This window comes from Octopus sinensis, linkage group LG2 (assembly GCF_006345805.1).
Source record: "Octopus sinensis linkage group LG2, ASM634580v1, whole genome shotgun sequence".
NCBI classification, from domain to species: domain Eukaryota; kingdom Metazoa; phylum Mollusca; class Cephalopoda; order Octopoda; family Octopodidae; genus Octopus; species Octopus sinensis.
Window position 1 is genome coordinate 9525693 of NC_042998.1, and position 16748 is coordinate 9542440.

Below are 16748 nucleotides of genomic sequence, written 5' to 3' on the forward strand. Positions count from 1 at the left end.
CAAAAACCAATGTTCAAGTAAGCAGGAAAGCAAACACATTGCATCCCTGCTTGATCTGTAGAAAAGGTGTGGGTAGAAACTCCATAAGATGTACCCAGTGTAAGCTATGGACACATAAGAGGTGCAGCAACATCAAAGGAAGATTAACCGAGAAGACAACTTTCGTGTGTGGCAGATGCACAGAGGCAATAAACACTACAGATGCTCAGAAAACAGATTCCATCACATGCCAAGGGGAGCAACTAGATGTAGTTGATAGCTTCCACTACCTAGGTGACCAAGTTAGTAGTGGGGGTGGATGCTCAGAGAGTGTTACCACTAGAATAAGAATAGCCTGGGCAAAGTTCAGAAAGCTTCTACTTCTACTGGCGACAAAGGGCCTCTAGCTCAGAGTGAAAGGTAGATTGTATGACGCATGTGTGCGAACTGCCATGCTTCACGGCAGTGAAACATGGGCCATGACTGCGGAGGAAATGCATAGGCTCAAAAGAAATGAAGCTAGCATGATCCGCTGGATGTGTAATGTCAGTGTGCACACATGACAGAGTGTAAGCACCCTGAGAGGAATTTTGGACATAAGAAGCATAGGATGTGGCATGCAAGAGAGATGTTTGCGCTGGTATGGTCATGTACTATGGATGGATGAGGAGATATATGCGAAGAAGTGCCAATCCCAAACTGTTGAAGGAATCTGGAGTAGAGGTAGACCCAGGAAGGCATGGGACGAGGTGGTCAAGCATGACCTTCGAACGTTGGGCCTCAAGGAGGCAATGACAAAAGACCGAGACCTCTGGAGATATGCTGTGACTGCGAAAACCTGGCAAATAGAGTTCACAGCTGTATCTTACACCAGTTTCGCATAACCACCTCCAGCCCATTCAAAAGTACCTTGGATTGTAGGGCGACCTGCTGTCCTTGAGGAGACCTATTGAGTCAAGTACATCAACATCAAAATGAAAATCAAATGGAAATTGCAGTTGTGATACTCATGCCGGTGGCATATAAAAAGCCCCATCCAGACGTGGCCGATGCCAGCGCCACCTTGATTGGCTTCCATGCCGGTGGCACATAAAAAGTATCAGCCAATCATGACCATTGCTAGCCCCCTCTGGCCCGTGCCGGTGGCACGTAAAAAGCACCCAATACACTCTGTAAAGTGGTTGGCGTTAGGAAGGACATCCAGCTGTAGAAACACTGCCAGATCAGGCTGGAGCCTGGTGTAGCCTCCTGGCTTCCCAGACCCTGGTCAAACCATCCAACCCATGGAAAACAGACGTTAAAGGATGATGATGATGAGTAATGCTCTAAACAAAAATAATTATAGAGGCATCAAATTGATGGACCAGATGATGTAAAGTGCAGAAAAGGTCATAGCTCAATTAATTAGGAAGAGAATTAGTATAGATGGGATGCAGTTTGGATTTGTGCCAGAGAGAAGCACCACTGGTGCTATCTTCCTGGTGAGGCAACTGCAGAAGGAATACTTGGCCAAAAATAAACCTCTGTACCTGGCTTTTGTTGGAGAAAGCTTTTCTCTTATCTGGTGGGCAATCTGGAAGCTAGGGATAGATGAGTGGTTAGTGAGAGCTGTACAAGCCATGTACAGGGATGTTGTTAGTAAGGTGAGAATTGCTAATGAGTATAGCAAGGAGTTTAGTGCACAAATAAGAGTCCACCATGGTTCAGTTCTTAGTCCCCTCTTATTTATCATATAACTGAGGAATTTTGACTTGCTGCCCTTGGGAGCTCCTCTATGCCAATGACTTTGTTCTTACTGCTGCATCACTACCAGAACTAGGGAAGGAATTTCAGGCATAGAACCACAACTGGAATCAAAATGCCTTAGAGTTAATTCAGCAAAGACCAAAGTATTGGTAAGTAGAAAAACAGCCAAGTCACAGACCTCTTCAGGGAAATGGTTCTGCTCGATATGTAGAAAAAGTGTCAGGAGAAACTCCATAAAGTGTATCCAGTGCAAGCTACGGGCACATAAGAGGTGCAGCAGTATCGCTGGAAGACTAACAGAAAAAGTAGTCTTTACATATGGCAGATGTGCAGCTACATTGAACACCAGGAATGTACAAAAATAGACTCCCTTAAATATCAGAGGGATCCTTAGAAGTAGTAGGCACTTTCTGTTACTTAGGTGAACAAGTTAGTAGTGGGGGAGGTTGATCTGAAAGCATAGCTACTACAATAAGAATAGGCTGGACAAAGTTCAGAGAGCTACTACCTCTGTTAGTAATGAAGGATCTCTCCCACCTTCAGAGTGAAAGGCAGATTGTACGATGCCTGTGTACGAACAGCTCTGCTACATGACAGTGAGACATGGACTGTGACTACTTAGAATATGCAAAGGCTTGAAAGAAATGAAGGCGGTATGCACCACTTGATGCATATACGACAGTGTTAGTGATTTGAGAGAAAAGAACTGGGTACATAAGGCATCAAGTGGAGCGTGCAAGACAGAAGGCTGTGCTGATACTGCCATGTAATGCATATGAATGAAGACAGTTGAATCAAGAGGTGCCAGTCTCTAATTGTAGAGGGAACATGTGGAAGGGGCAGATCCAGGAAGACGTGGGAGAAAGTGGTGAGAAAGGATCAACAAACTTTGGGACTCACAGAGGGGACGACGGGACTGAGACTCCAGGCAGTTTGCTGTGCTTGAGAAGCCACGTCGAGCTAAGTAAAAGCTTGGTTGTCCTTGCATATAGGTTTGTCCCCTGCGTCCCTCTCCAGCTGAGCAGCCCTAATCTTGTAGGCTCGTAGGTGCTGGTGCCACGTAAAAAGCATCAGTACCAGTGCCACATGTTGGTGCAGCGTAAAAACACCCAGTACACTCTGTAAAGTGGTTGGCTTTAGGAAGGGCATCCAACCGTAGAAACCATGCCAAGACAGACAAAGAGCCTGGGCAGTGCTCCAGCTGGCCAGCTCCCATCAAACCCATCCCAGCATGGAAAACAGACATTAATTGATGATGATCATGCAGCTGATGATGATGATGATGGGGGGAGGAGGAGGAGAAAGAGTGGGGAGGATATACATACATTTGTGTGTTAAATTCTTTAACACATCTAGCTGTATTATAAAAATAATTACATATTTTGAAACACTATTTCAACAAAAACATATCAATATTATTCTTAAATCAAATCAAAATCGATGAACATCAATGGAATTTGGCACGTAACAAACACCATCCGATCGTGGCCATGCTAGCCTTGCCTGGCCTCCGTGCCGGTGGCACATAAAAAACACCATCCGAGCGTGGCCGTTCGCCAGCCTCGTCTGGCACCTGTGTCGGTGGCACATAAAAAAAACACCATCCGAGCGTGGCCGTTCGCCAGCCTCGTCTGGCACCTGTGAAGGTGGCACGTAAAAAAAACACCATCCGAGCGTGGCCGTTCGCCAGCCTCGTCTGGCACCTGTGAAGGTGGCACATAAAAAAAACACCATCCGAGCGTGGCCGTTCGCCAGCCTCGTCTGGCACCTGTGTCGGTGGCACATAAAAAAAACACCATCCGAGCGTGGCCGTTCGCCAGCCTCGTCTGGCACCTGTGAAGGTGGCACGTAAAAAGCACCCACTACAGTCTCGGAGTGGTTGGCGTTAGGAAGGGCATCCAGCTGTAGAAACACTGCCAGATCAGACTGGAGCCTGGTGCAGCCTTCTGGCTTCCCAGACCCCAGTTGAACCGTCCAACCCATGCTAGCAAGGAAAACGGACGTTAAACGATGATGATGATGAAACACTATTTCAACAAAAACATATCAATATTATTCTTCTATGTATATATACCTAATTGTATACCTTATATACTTCTATATGCCCCCATCTACATTACTAAATAATAGCGCTCCTATTCTTTTTTACACCCTATTCTCTATTTACTTCTGTCTTTGAACTTCTAATTTTTAATTTCATATTCATACTAGCATTATTGCCCAGCGTTGCTCGGGTTTGTAAGGGAAATAACTATATAAGCATTTTTAGAGTTACTTCCCTTATATATTAGCAAAAAAATGCATTAAAAATGGGAAAAAATGATGGTAAATTTTTTTTTAAATCGTAGACTCATCGTAGACGCGCGCTAATACCCAGAAGGGCTCGATATGAATCACGACTATAAGATACCCGCTTTTGGTTAAACTGCACCGCAAAATGTGGGAGTAGTTAGGAATCTAAATCGTATGAGACAGACACACAACTTCACTTTTATATATAAAGATATCTTTTTGTTGATATCAATCCCAATATTTCGTACATGCTGTTGTTTTTTCTCTATCTCTAGATTGTTAAAACGGTGTCATAATGTGATTATGACATCACAATATCAGTAACGTTTATTTAGAAAATGTTATGAATTGGGCTTTGATGTCAAAAAATTTTCAGTCTTTTTCCAACTTCCGTCATGACTTAAGACTTTGGGATATGTGAGTGAGCCGCAGGGTTCACTCAAATATCTAAAGATTCGTTTTACGTGAACATCACCTGTTAGGAAGGGTGGCTTTTTTCTCATAAATAAGTGACAAACTGAGTAGACACCGCAGGAAATTGTTGTTGACAAACAACAGTAGAAATTGTATTCACCTCAATAGATGTCATTGATTGGTTGAAATTGCCGAAATGCAAGAAATTTAACAACAAATATCTTACAAACCGTAGAATTTTCTCAAGAATGCCAAGAGAAAAAGATGTTTTATGTAACACATTCTACCAGTTTACGAAGTTTAAAAGTGTTTAGTTACAAAGAAATTATTGTAAAAATCTGCCGGTCAAAATGAAAAGATCCGAAAGGTTAAATTACCAGACAGCTGAAATGAGGCTGGGGGTATGGAAGTATTATTAACAAGAAACCAAGTAAAAGAACTTGAAAAAGAACTTAACAACGTTTATATGTTAGTAAGGAAGAATATAAACTCAGACAAGAGATATGAACTTGAGAAGAGGTATGGGGGGAAAACTAGAGGACCACGTAATTTTCGAAATACTGTAAGAGGAGGACATAGGATAAGAGTACAGGTAAGTGATGTTATCCGATGGGGCGGGTAACATCACTTTCATCTTTCATTTTCACCCTCTCATTTTTATCATACATTTTTTTTTTTTGGCATTTTATGTCCCCAATGTTTTGTTTGTTTTTATTTATCTTTGTCAGCCCGTCCTGGGTAATAAAGAAATTGCATTCGTAGAGCTTACAGTGATCGTGGACGATGTCAGACAGCGAAGATATCAAGAAACCCGTGAAGCCAAATTTAGCCGGATCGAAAAGCAAGAAAGTAAAGAGGAAAGAAAGCTATTCCAACTACATCTATAAGGTTATGAAACAGGTCCATCCTGATACTGGAATCTCCAACAAAGCGATGATCATCATGAATAGCTTCGTTAACGATTTGTTCGAAAGAATCGCTGCCGAAGCCAGTCGTTTGGCTCAGTACAACAGACGTTCGACCATCAGTAGTCGAGAGATTCAAACTGCCGTTCGGCTTTTGATTCCTGGCCAATTGGCCAAACACGCAATGTCAGAGGGTACGAAGGCAATCACTAAATACACTAGCAGCGAATAAACACTTGCTGTAGTAATTTCTCTATCGACGGCCCTTTTCAGGGCCAAATATGTTTTCATGAAAGTTTATCTTTATGAGTAACAATGGTATGTAACCATAGAATATTTATTCACCTGGATAAAGAGAATCTCTTACCATACATAGAGACATGACAGAGTAGGGTATGACAGGTCCTATTTCATTCACAAATTTTGTTCATATCCTTGTTCACAACATTATTCTTATATTCCACGCAATCGAGGTAGACTCTGCTTTAATCTTTTTAATACTATGAAATTAACGTACTGGTCATGTACTGTAGTCGATTGTATCCTCCCATAAAATATATCAGAAATTATCTAATATATTGAACGTCGAGAAAGACTGGTGTGATGGCACCTGAATGAAGCAACTATTCAGAATGTTTTACGTTGCTTCCAAGGAGTATTTTAAAGCTAGTTGTGCTGAACTGCGTAAGTTATCAAAACATGGATGTTTGGATTTAAGATTAACTACCGTAATAAAGGAATTATTTTCGAAAATATTTTTTATTTGAAGAGAAGAATAATTTTCAAGATAAGACTGCTTTCGGGCCGAGACAAGTGTAGAAGAGGGGGTAGTCCTTTCAAAATTCTGACATTCGCAGGCCTTCCGTTGTCTATGGGAGATTCGGGTCGACATACCAGTTGAATCCTAGACCATTGTTAATATATATATATATATATATATATATATATATTGTAAGTATTATATATACAAACACATGTATGTATACGATACGTACATACGAGAATGTGAATTGAATTTAGTTGTCATGATGTCATAATATCGGTCAAGTTAATTTGGAAAATGTTATAAATTGGGCTTTGAATTTAAAAAAAGTTCAGTCTTTTCTTACCGTGGGCTGGCGAGTTCACTCAAATATCTAGACTCGTGTTGTGTCAGCATCACCTAGGTTTTTGGTGCTTATGAAGTCGGCTTTTTCAGCTTCCACTTCTTAAACACCCTCTGTCGATGCTGGTCTGTACCAAAACGTAAATTCAAATTGAACGGTTTTGTTACACCACCGTATGCGTTTTAATAAAGCTTACCCGCTTCTACTTGATGTCTGTGTAGTTTCAACCAAAAATAGTCGATATATTCCTATAGAATATTTAATTGAACACACACTTGTGTACCAGAAAAGCTAGAGTGACATTATACATTCTGTAGAACGTTTTGTCGTCGTAATGTCGTAATCACGCCAAAATGTCAATTTCCAAATCCTGTTTTCTGATTGGATAAAAATTACCAAACTTTAAACTTCTGAAGCATTTTCCAAACTTTTTCGGGGGCAAGTGAATAGCGTGAAAAATTACATCAATATTCCAAATTTTAAAATTTCAAGAAGTGAAGCCAAATAGAAAAGATCCCTCCTTTACTTTGTAATGTGGATCTTTTCACTTTGACCGGCAGATTTTAAAAATAATTTTTTGTAACTAAACACTTTTTCCAATGTGGATCTTTTCTGAAAAGATCCTGTAATGTTTCTATGTATGATTGGAGATCTGCTTTCGGAATACCTTCGTCTACACCGTCACTAACCTTCAGTTATTTTCTAAAAACGAAAGGTGCCATCATTTGGCCATTCGTACATGTATGCTGACCAATAACCAGTAGACGGGACTTGCAGCTATCGACGTGGGATTCCTCAATGTGGTTGCTCAACATGCTAGAAATAACAGCCAAATTACATATACTACTAATCTTTATATATAAAAGTGAAGTTGTGTGTCTGTCTCATACGATTTAGATTCCTAACTACTCCCACATTTTGCGGGGCAGTTTAACCAAAAGCGGGTATCTTATAATCGTGATTCATATCGAGCCCTTCTGGGTATTAGCGCGCGTCTACGATGAGTCTACGATTTAAAAAAAAATTTACCATAATTTTTTTCCATTTTAATGCATTTTTGGCTATTATATAAGGGAAGTAACTCTCTAAAAATGTCTACGATGAGTCAACGATTTAAAAAAAAATTACCATCATTTTTTTCCATTTTTAATGCATTTTTTTTGCTATTTCTCTCTAAAAATGCTTATATGGTTATTTCCCTTACTAACCCGAGCAACGCCGGGCGATACTGCTAGTACATTATAAAACAATGGATACATTGAGCAATATAATTTTTTTTTAAATACAAACCTACGCGTCTAGAATTTTAAAAAATGTTGCTGCGAAAATCAGAGGATAAATTACTGAATCTGAAAAATAGTCATATAAAAATTGTAAAACAATTTCAGATGAATACAATAGTCACATATCATTGCTACTCGTTAAAAGATAAACTTTCGTCAAAATATATTTGGCCCTGAAAAGGGCCGTACATTCAAGAAAGTATAGTACCAAGTATTTATTTGGTAACTACTTTCGTACCCTCAGATAGTGCGTGTTTGTCTTTAAGTGTACCAAATACGACATTGAGTTTATGAATTGAAGGTGCCTATTCTGCAACCGACAAATATCGCGTGTGTAACAGTGCTTAAATAATGATACCTATAATTTCATAACTAAAAAATCGTTACTTAGTAAAACTATTAGACTTTGGGATCTTTTCGGTTTGAACGGCAGTTTTTCTAGCGGTGTCATATGAAATTGTCACCCATAATTATGACCCTAGTATCGATCTATTGTATTTCAATCTCTTTTAGCGTTAGGGGTGGGAGAAAGGTATCTTTTTTTCTTCAGAAATGTAAATAAACCCAATCTGTTTCTTAAACGAGGGACATATTCATACGGCACAGAATGTTTTCACCTCAATAGGCGTCATTGATTGGTTGAAATTGCCAGAAAAACAACAAATATCTTACAAACTATAGAATTTTTTCAATAAAGCCAAAAGAAAAAGATGTTTTATAAACACATTCTACCAGTATACGAAGTTTAAAAGTGTTTAGTTACGTGGAAATTATTTTTAAAAACTGCCGGTCAAACCGAATAGTACCAGACTTTGTATTCTAAACATTTTCTTTGTCCAGAAATTGTAGCCATAACCAAGTCTACAGTAATATCCTTATGTTTAGCGCAATCATCGTAGACTGTACTTTTAAACTTTGAAAGAAAATTGACTTCACACATCAGCAAAGTCATGGAACGGATAGTCAGAGGGAAACTAATTGCATTCCTTGAAGAAAATAACTTGCTGAATGATACCCAGCGTGGCTTTCGACCAGGTAGGAGCTGCCTGATCCAGATCTTACATTATGACTGGGTGTTGAGGCGGTTACTCAACAACTCAAATGTGGACGTAATATACCTTGATTTTGCAAAAGCTTTTGACAAGGTAGATCATGGTATGATATTCCACAAACTGCGTGATCTTGACATAGCTGAAAAACTTGCAGAGTGGTTACATGACTTTCTGAAAGACAGGATTCAGACAGTAGTGTCTAATGGAGCCACCTCTATGAACACACAAATAGTGAGCGGTGTTCCACAGGGCACTGTCTTGGGACCACTGCTTTTTATAGGGGCTCTATCTGATATGCCCTCAAGTGCACGGATAGCCACCCTTGCAAGCTACGCAGATGATACAAAAGTCTCGCAGAAAATCCAGAACCCCAGCGATGTTGCACATCTGCAGCAAGCAGTGTCCAAAACTGAATATGAAACTTACAGGGTACACTGGTCCACAGGGAATTTCAATCCCAGAACCTAAATCAGTGAGGGACCTGGGTATAGATATAAGTGATGATACCTCTTTCCAAGTGCACATTACCAGGATGGCGACAAAGTGCAGACGACTGGCTGGATGGATCCTGAGAACATTCAGAACCAGAAATAAGGAAACCATGATGGTCCTCTGGCGGACATTCGCCCTCAGCCACCTGGATTACTGCTCACAGCTATGGTCACCCACCAGTGTGAAATTAACAGCGGACCTTGAAGCAATCCAGAGAAGATTCACAAAGAAAATCGTCTCTTTGCAACTGCTCAGCTACTGGGAAAGGCTGAAACAGCTAGGACTCTACTCCCCGGAGAGAAGGCGGGAGAGGCATGCAGTAATATACATCTGGAAGATCCTGGAATGAATTTTCCAGATGTATATTACTGCATGCCTCTCCCGCCTTCTCTCCAGGGAGTAGAGTCCTAGCTGTTTCAGCCTTTCCCAGTAGCTGGAAGGAACTGTGCCAAATTTTGGCATTGAAAGCTACACCAATGCCAGAACGGGACAACACTGCATAGTGCCAAAGATCCCAGCAACGCCATCGCGCTTCAGGACCAGTTACTGCAACAACCTGGGTTTCAGGGGCCCACAGATTTTTAATATTTTCCCAAAGAGCCTGAGGAACCTAGAATCCTATTTCTTGTCAAAATAATTTTAAAAATTCCCCATTGTGTTATTATGACATCACAATATAGGTAACGTCAAGAAAATGCTATTATTTAGCTTTGATTTCAAGGATTTTTCAATCTCTTCCCACTGTCTTCGGTGTTTAGAGTCTTGCATAGAGTTAGGCTGTGGAGCTCAACTATATCATGTTTCCAATCAAAGTAGTCCTTTCATTTGCTCATATGCAGATGAATAGTGAATAAATTACAAACGACACTTGGAACTATTGACCTGGGAAGGTTGTGGTTGTTCAACATGCTAGAAACAACAGCCAAATTACATTCGAACTACGCACGTCCCCAATGTCTTTAAAAATGGAGATATTGGACAATATAATCCAAAATATACAAAATAGACGGGTAGAATTTTTTAAATGAGGATATAAGAAAATAAATTGCTGAATCTGAAATATGAACAACCATTGAAGAATTCTGAGAGGTTATCAGATAAATATCATCGTTACTCGTTAAAAGATAAATTTTCATGAAAATATATTTTGGTCCTGAAAAAGGCTGTCGGTCAAGAAAATACAACAGCAAGTGTTTATTCGCTGCGTGTATATCTGGTAACTGTCTTCGTACCCTCAGATATTGCATGTTTGGCGAATTGACCAGGAAGCAAAGTGGGATAGCACTTTGAATCTCTCGACTACTGATGGTCGAACGTCTGTTGTACTGAGCCAAACGACTGGCTTCGACAATGATTCTCTCGAACAAATCGCAACGAAGCTGTTCAAGATGGTTGTTGCTTTTGGATATTCCAGTATCAGGATGGACCTGTTTCATAACCTTATAGATATAGTTGGAATAGCTTTTCTTCCTCTTTCTCTTTCTTGCCTTTCAATCTAAATTTGGCTTGACATATTTCTTAATAGCTTCGCGGATCTTTACCTTTTGACCGGCAGATTTAGAAAATAATTTTTTGTAACTAAGCACTTTCAAATTTCGCATACTGGTAGAATGTGTCATAAAAAACATCTTTTACTCTTAGCATTTTTGAGAAAAGTTGTTGACAAACAACAGCAGTAATTTTATTCAGCTGAATACACGTCATTGATCGGTTGAAATTACCGAAATACGACAACTTTAACACGAAATAACTTTGTAACCAAACTTTCTCAAAAACGCTAAGAGTAAAAGATGTTTTATATGACACATTCTACCAGTGTACGAAGTTTGAAAGCGTTTAGTTACAAAAACTTATTTTCTAAATCTGCCGGTCAAAAGGTAAAGATCCCTTTGCTCTGACATTATTTACAATAACTGCAAACTATACGAATACATTGCCGATCTCCGACAGCTAACTCTTATTTATAGTTAGCTAGTAGACTCCATAGGGAAGTCACTGTTTGGCGGGCTTGACTGTTTTTGCTTCAATTTCATTGGTTAAAATTGTTTCTCGCGTCAGCATCCTACTTGGAGCTACGTGAAGTCTAATTTGCTTCCACTAAACTATTTTCGATGATAGCTTAAATGATAGATCTGTCACGTCTGGTAGCAAGAAAGGAAAGCTACATTCGTTCATTTCGTAACGGTCTTGAGTTTCCAGTAAACTGTATTCATTTTGTAAAATAATTATGAGGGATATTTTTCTGTTTGGCTACACGCGTGGAAATTGTAAAGTTCAATGATTACTTTACAAAACTACACCAATACGCCAAAAATGAAATCAATTGGAACAAAAACTGAAACGAAAATCCGAAAAAAAAAAAAATAGTGCAACAGGTGTAAAAAAATGTGTAGGAAATGATTAGGAAAAAAAAAAAGAATGCGCGCAAAGCAATGGGAGGATGGCGAGAGGACTTCGGAAAATTCACAAGATCCGAGTTTTTCCATCATAACTTTTACGAAAATGGCTTTGAAATCTTATACAAATATCTTTCAAAGGCATAGATTACGATTACGATATACACAAATATATACGATTATATATATATATACACAAATACGGACGTAGTAGAAAACAGCTACTTAGTTCTGTTCACTACTCTGATTGACTGGTATTGGCGCAATTTGTCTCTTACTCTATTGCGCGCCAATATGCAACCCAACCAATCGCAGCCTTCTGATAAGGTCACGTGAGACAGTCTCTTCTAAACTTCCAGTGAGCCGATAGATTTTACCCACAAATTTCTTTGTAATTGTAATGAAAGCCTTTTCAAAGGTATTTCTATACAATTTCATTGCTAAAAGTTATGAGGGAAAAACTCGGATCTTGTGAATTTTCCGAGGTCTTCTCCCCAGCCTCCCGTTGCTTTGCGTACATTTTTTTTTTTCATTTTCGTTTCCTACACATTTTTTATACACCCATTGCACCTTTTTTTTTCTGATTTTCGTTTCTGGATCAAGTTGTAAACATTAACTGAAAATGGCAATATATATGACAGGCATTGCTGGTATGGGCAGTTAAGAAGATTTTTTCGCGACCACATAGTTCTGAGTTCAATTCATGGCATCTTGGGAAAATGTTTTTTTTTTATTATAAACTCAAAACAATCAGTTTATCATATCTTGTGAGTGGAATTTGATTCGCAGAAATTCCAGAAGTACACCGTATGTGTGTGTGATGTGTGCTGCTGTCATAAAAGCGTCATCCGAGGTGGACGGTGCTCTCCTACCCTGCCAGCTTTGTTACTGTCCAAAATATATCTTGAGTTGTTGTAAACGGACAGAAATAAACGTAGCCTGGGTAGTTTTAGTTCATCTAAAAAAGATATTTAATCATTGTGAGTGCACAACCACTGAACAGTGCAATTGTAAGATGCAAAACCAATGTTACCTTTCTGATTGGTTACTTGCCATAATCAGGAGTATAAGTACTCAACACTATAAGAAGTATAACCATTGAAATTTTCTTTTAGAGCAGTGGTTCCTAACCTTTTTACTACCACATCTCCCCTAGGAATTTGTCCATCTCTCCATGCCCCCCACCCCACCTGCAACTTTGAATAAAATTCCCTCCCAGATTTTAAAGAAAATGTAAAATATGTTTTTAGTCTTTTTATTGAATATGAATTAGACACATTATACAAAATATGAATAATTTTAAATATAATCACATTATACAAAAAATGAGATACTTGACACTGCTTCTTAGCTACAAAATCTTGAATGTGTGGTTGAATGCCAGAGAGCACACAATGTAAGTCCCTTTCAATGTTCAGCATGTTTCTGTTCTTGGTCTTGACAGCAACAAGCGTGGAAAATGCAGCTTCACAAAGATACGTGGATCCAAACACAGCTAAAATCCAAAGAGCCTGCTGTGAGATCAGAGGATAAACAGGAAGACACTTGATCCAGAACATTTCAAGATCCAGTTCTTTGAAGTCTTCCATAGTTGGGGAGTTGAACTTCAGCTCAAGAAACTCCTCTTGCACTTCATCCAAACCATCAATTATTTCACACTGAAATGGGTTCCTGATGAATTTCCAAACTTCCCGCTTTTCATCTATATCTGGGAAGTATCTGATGAATTCTGTTTTCAAGACAGAGGAGTGATTATCTGTTTCTTCAACTCAGAATCAAGGTTACTGTGAATGAGAGCAGAATCCAAGTAACTAAAACTGATTGTATTTCCCTGCTGAATTCGACATTTTCAGAGGTCGAGTTTGGCCATGAAGGTTTGAATGGTGCCGTGGTACGTGAGAATGTTGTTTTTCCCTTGTAGTTTAAGGTTGAAAGAATTTATGCTTCAAAGATGTCCACCAGGTAAGCTAGAGACAGCTGAAAGCCTTCAGATTGGAACTTATCATTGAGATCTGCTTTCTGTTGCAAATCTAGAAATATTGCTACTTCTTGTAGTTCATAAAGCCATCCAAGCATGTTCCCCTTTGATAGCCTTTGTACATTTATGTGAAAAAGCAATGCTTTATGTTCAGATTATCTTTATGCAACAGTTTGAAAAGATGACTGTTTAAGGTTCTACCTTTAAAAAAGTTGATAACCTTGATAGCCATGTTCAGGACATTTCTCATTTCAGTAGGTAAGGTTCTGGATGCCAAGGCTTCACGATGAAGTATGCAGTGTGTACCTGCAGCAGATAGATTTTTTTTTCTCTCTCACCCTAGTAATGAATCCAGACTGCAAACCAAGCCTGGCTGGAGCTCCATCAATATGCATCCCTACCAGAGAATCCCACAAAAGTTGGTTTTCCTGAAAGAAGTTTGATACATCACAAAAAATAGCTGCTGCTATTGTACAACTATCCATAGAGTGACAGAACAGTATTTTCTCTTTTACACAGTTGCCTGAGACAAAACGAATATATTACCAGTAGCTGAGAACCCTGAGTGATGTCAGTCATTTCATCACACTGGATGGCAAAAACAGGAGAATCCTCTAACTTGGTTGAGAATTTGATCTTTGGTGTCTTGAGACTGTATTGTTTGATAGTGAAATCAGGGAAAGCTTGTTTGCACTATCTTTCCCCAGAACAAGTTCTGCTGCACGGAGTAGACTTGGTTTTATGAGAGACTCTCCAATGTTATGGCTCTTCTTACTCTTTGCAATCAACATGGTGATCTCACAGCCACTGAAATTTGTTGCCTTAATGCCCTACTGACGCCTAATTTAGCTTGCTTCAAGGAATGTCTTTTTGTTTCAAAGAATGCCTTGGGCTTCTCTGCAAGAGCAGGACGTGTTGTCCTCAAGTGGTGTTCCAAGCATGAGGGCCACATTCCATCATTGCTTAAGGTTTTGTAACATATCACACAATGGGGGACTTCTGTATCATCCTTTTGGGAAGACACAGAGCTAAATCGAATATATTCGTCAAGATACTTCCATTTCTTTGGACTCATTGTAAATTATTTGATGTGCAATGGAAAAAACAGAAATGTGGACAAAGATAAGGCAAGTGTAAGGTAATGTCAAGGCCCAAGTTAGAATGCTTGGAGTAAAAAGTTCTGAAAAAAATTTATAACAAAACATTTGGAATAAAAGTTAAATTAAAAGTTATATGGAAAATTTGAACAATAAAATATTGTATTTATTTGTATGAAAATATATTAAAAAAAGTTTCTTTAAAAAAGAAAAGATTTTGCATAGCTTTTAGTTTTATCTAGTACTTTCTGTAACATTTAAATCTGAATTTTAGTTTAACATTTGGCTTTATATTATAATTTCATTTCTTACAAAAAAACTTACTATATTTTTAACATAAGCATTTGATATTAAAAAGTTTGGTTTTATTGTTAAAATCTTTTATTTTTCCAATCTGTGTTTTAATTTTTTGAGACTTTATTAAATTGAGCAATTACATACTTTTTGTTTTATTTCCTATTTTTAAGTATATCATACTTTTCATTTTGCTAAAATTTTACAGAATACAAACAGACCAAATGATTATTGAAAACAAATTTTGAAATTGGCTAAATCAATACTGTATTTTTTTATTATTAAACTTTAGGATACAAATTCTATTTTTATATTTATGAATGTATTTATTTCAAATGTGATAATCTTTGGCACTTATTCTATTCTATATACAAATTTATTCAACACTTATAATTATTTACAAAACTGATACAGTGCACCGGGAATTAAAGGCCATTGCGAAATGAACGAATTTAGTTTTCCTTTTTGGCTACAAGACTTGACAAAACTATCATTTAAGAATCACGTGGGAAATAGTTTAGTGGAAGTAAACTAAATTCAGGTAGCTTAAAGTAAACTGATCACGTGAGAAACAATTTTAACCAATGAAATTCAAGCGCGCCAAACAAGTGACTTGCTTCTGGAGTCTGCTGACAACTATAAAAAGCGGCAGTTGTTGGAGACTGGCAAAGCATTCGTAGAGTTTGCAGTCAACGTGAATAATGTCAGACAGCGAAGATATCAAGAAACCCGTCAAGCCAAGTTTAGCCAGATCGAAAAGCAAGAAAGTAAAGAGAAAGAGGAAAGAAAGCTATTCCAACTATATCTATAAGGTTATGAAACAGGTCCATCCTGATACTGGAATCTCCAATAAAGCGATGATCATCATGAACAGCTTCGTTAACGATTTGTTCGAGAGAATCGCTGCCGAAGCCAGTCGTTTGGCTCAATACAACAGACGTTCGACCATCAGTATTCGAGAGATTCAAACTGCCGTTCGGCTTTTGATTCCTGGTCAATTGGCCAAACACTCAATATCTGAGGGTACGAAAGCAGTTACTAGATACACTTGCAGTGAATAAACACTTGGTGTGTTTCCTGAAATCATCGGCCCTTTTCAGGGCCAATTATATTTTCATGAAAGTTTATATCTTTATCATGAATAGCTATGATAAACAACCGATATGTTTCTAACTAATTTTTTGGATCTTTCGGTAAAGCCAAGAGAAAAAGATGATGTTTTATAAACACACTCTACGAGTGTACGAAGTTTAAAATCTTTTAGTTACATAGAAATTATTTTTAAAAACTGCCGTTCAAACCGAAAAGATCCCTTTTTTTCAGTATTCCTTAAGTGTTTAGATTTTAAATCTAGCAATTCTTATTTCTGTAATTTCCCCCCATTTTTTTTTTTTTTAATGAATGGTGTACACCTGTTCATGTGTATTTGTCGTACAATGCAGAATCGTTTATTTATGAATTCGGCAATATACAGAGAATAAGTTTCGAATCATCGCAACTGAGCGTCTTTCACAATCTACTCTTTGTGGAGCCAGGTTTATATTGATATCAAATTTTGGAACAAGGCCAGCAAATTTGGGGAACGGGGTAAGTCGATAACATCGACCCCAGAGGTCAACTGGTACTTATTTTATCGATCCCGAAAGGATGAAAAGTTAAGTCAGCCTCGGCGAAATTTAAACTCAGAATGTTAAGATAGACGAATTTTTCTTCA

At 38.4% G+C, this 16748-nt stretch overlaps 1 protein-coding gene across 1 annotated transcript; it reads left to right on the forward strand.

Moving 5' to 3' along the window:
- Positions 1 to 5226: 5226 nt before the first annotated feature.
- On the forward strand, positions 5227 to 16095 carry LOC115208769 (late histone H2B.L4-like). The gene is made up of 2 exons (XM_029777092.2): positions 5227 to 5558; positions 15879 to 16095. Exons 1-2 carry the CDS (start codon positions 5323 to 5325, stop codon positions 16093 to 16095), a joined length of 453 nt encoding a protein of 150 aa, XP_029632952.2. The 5' UTR covers positions 5227 to 5322.
- Positions 16096 to 16748: the final 653 nt, after the last annotated feature.

Coding starts and splice junctions, on each gene's coding strand:
- LOC115208769 (XM_029777092.2), top strand. CDS start 5,323: ATGAAACAGGTCCATCCTGATACTGGAATCTCCAACAAAGCGATGATC. Junction 5,559..15,878: donor GCAATCACTAAATACACTAG/CAGCGAATAAAC, acceptor TGATACTGGAAT/CTCCAATAAAGCGATGATCA.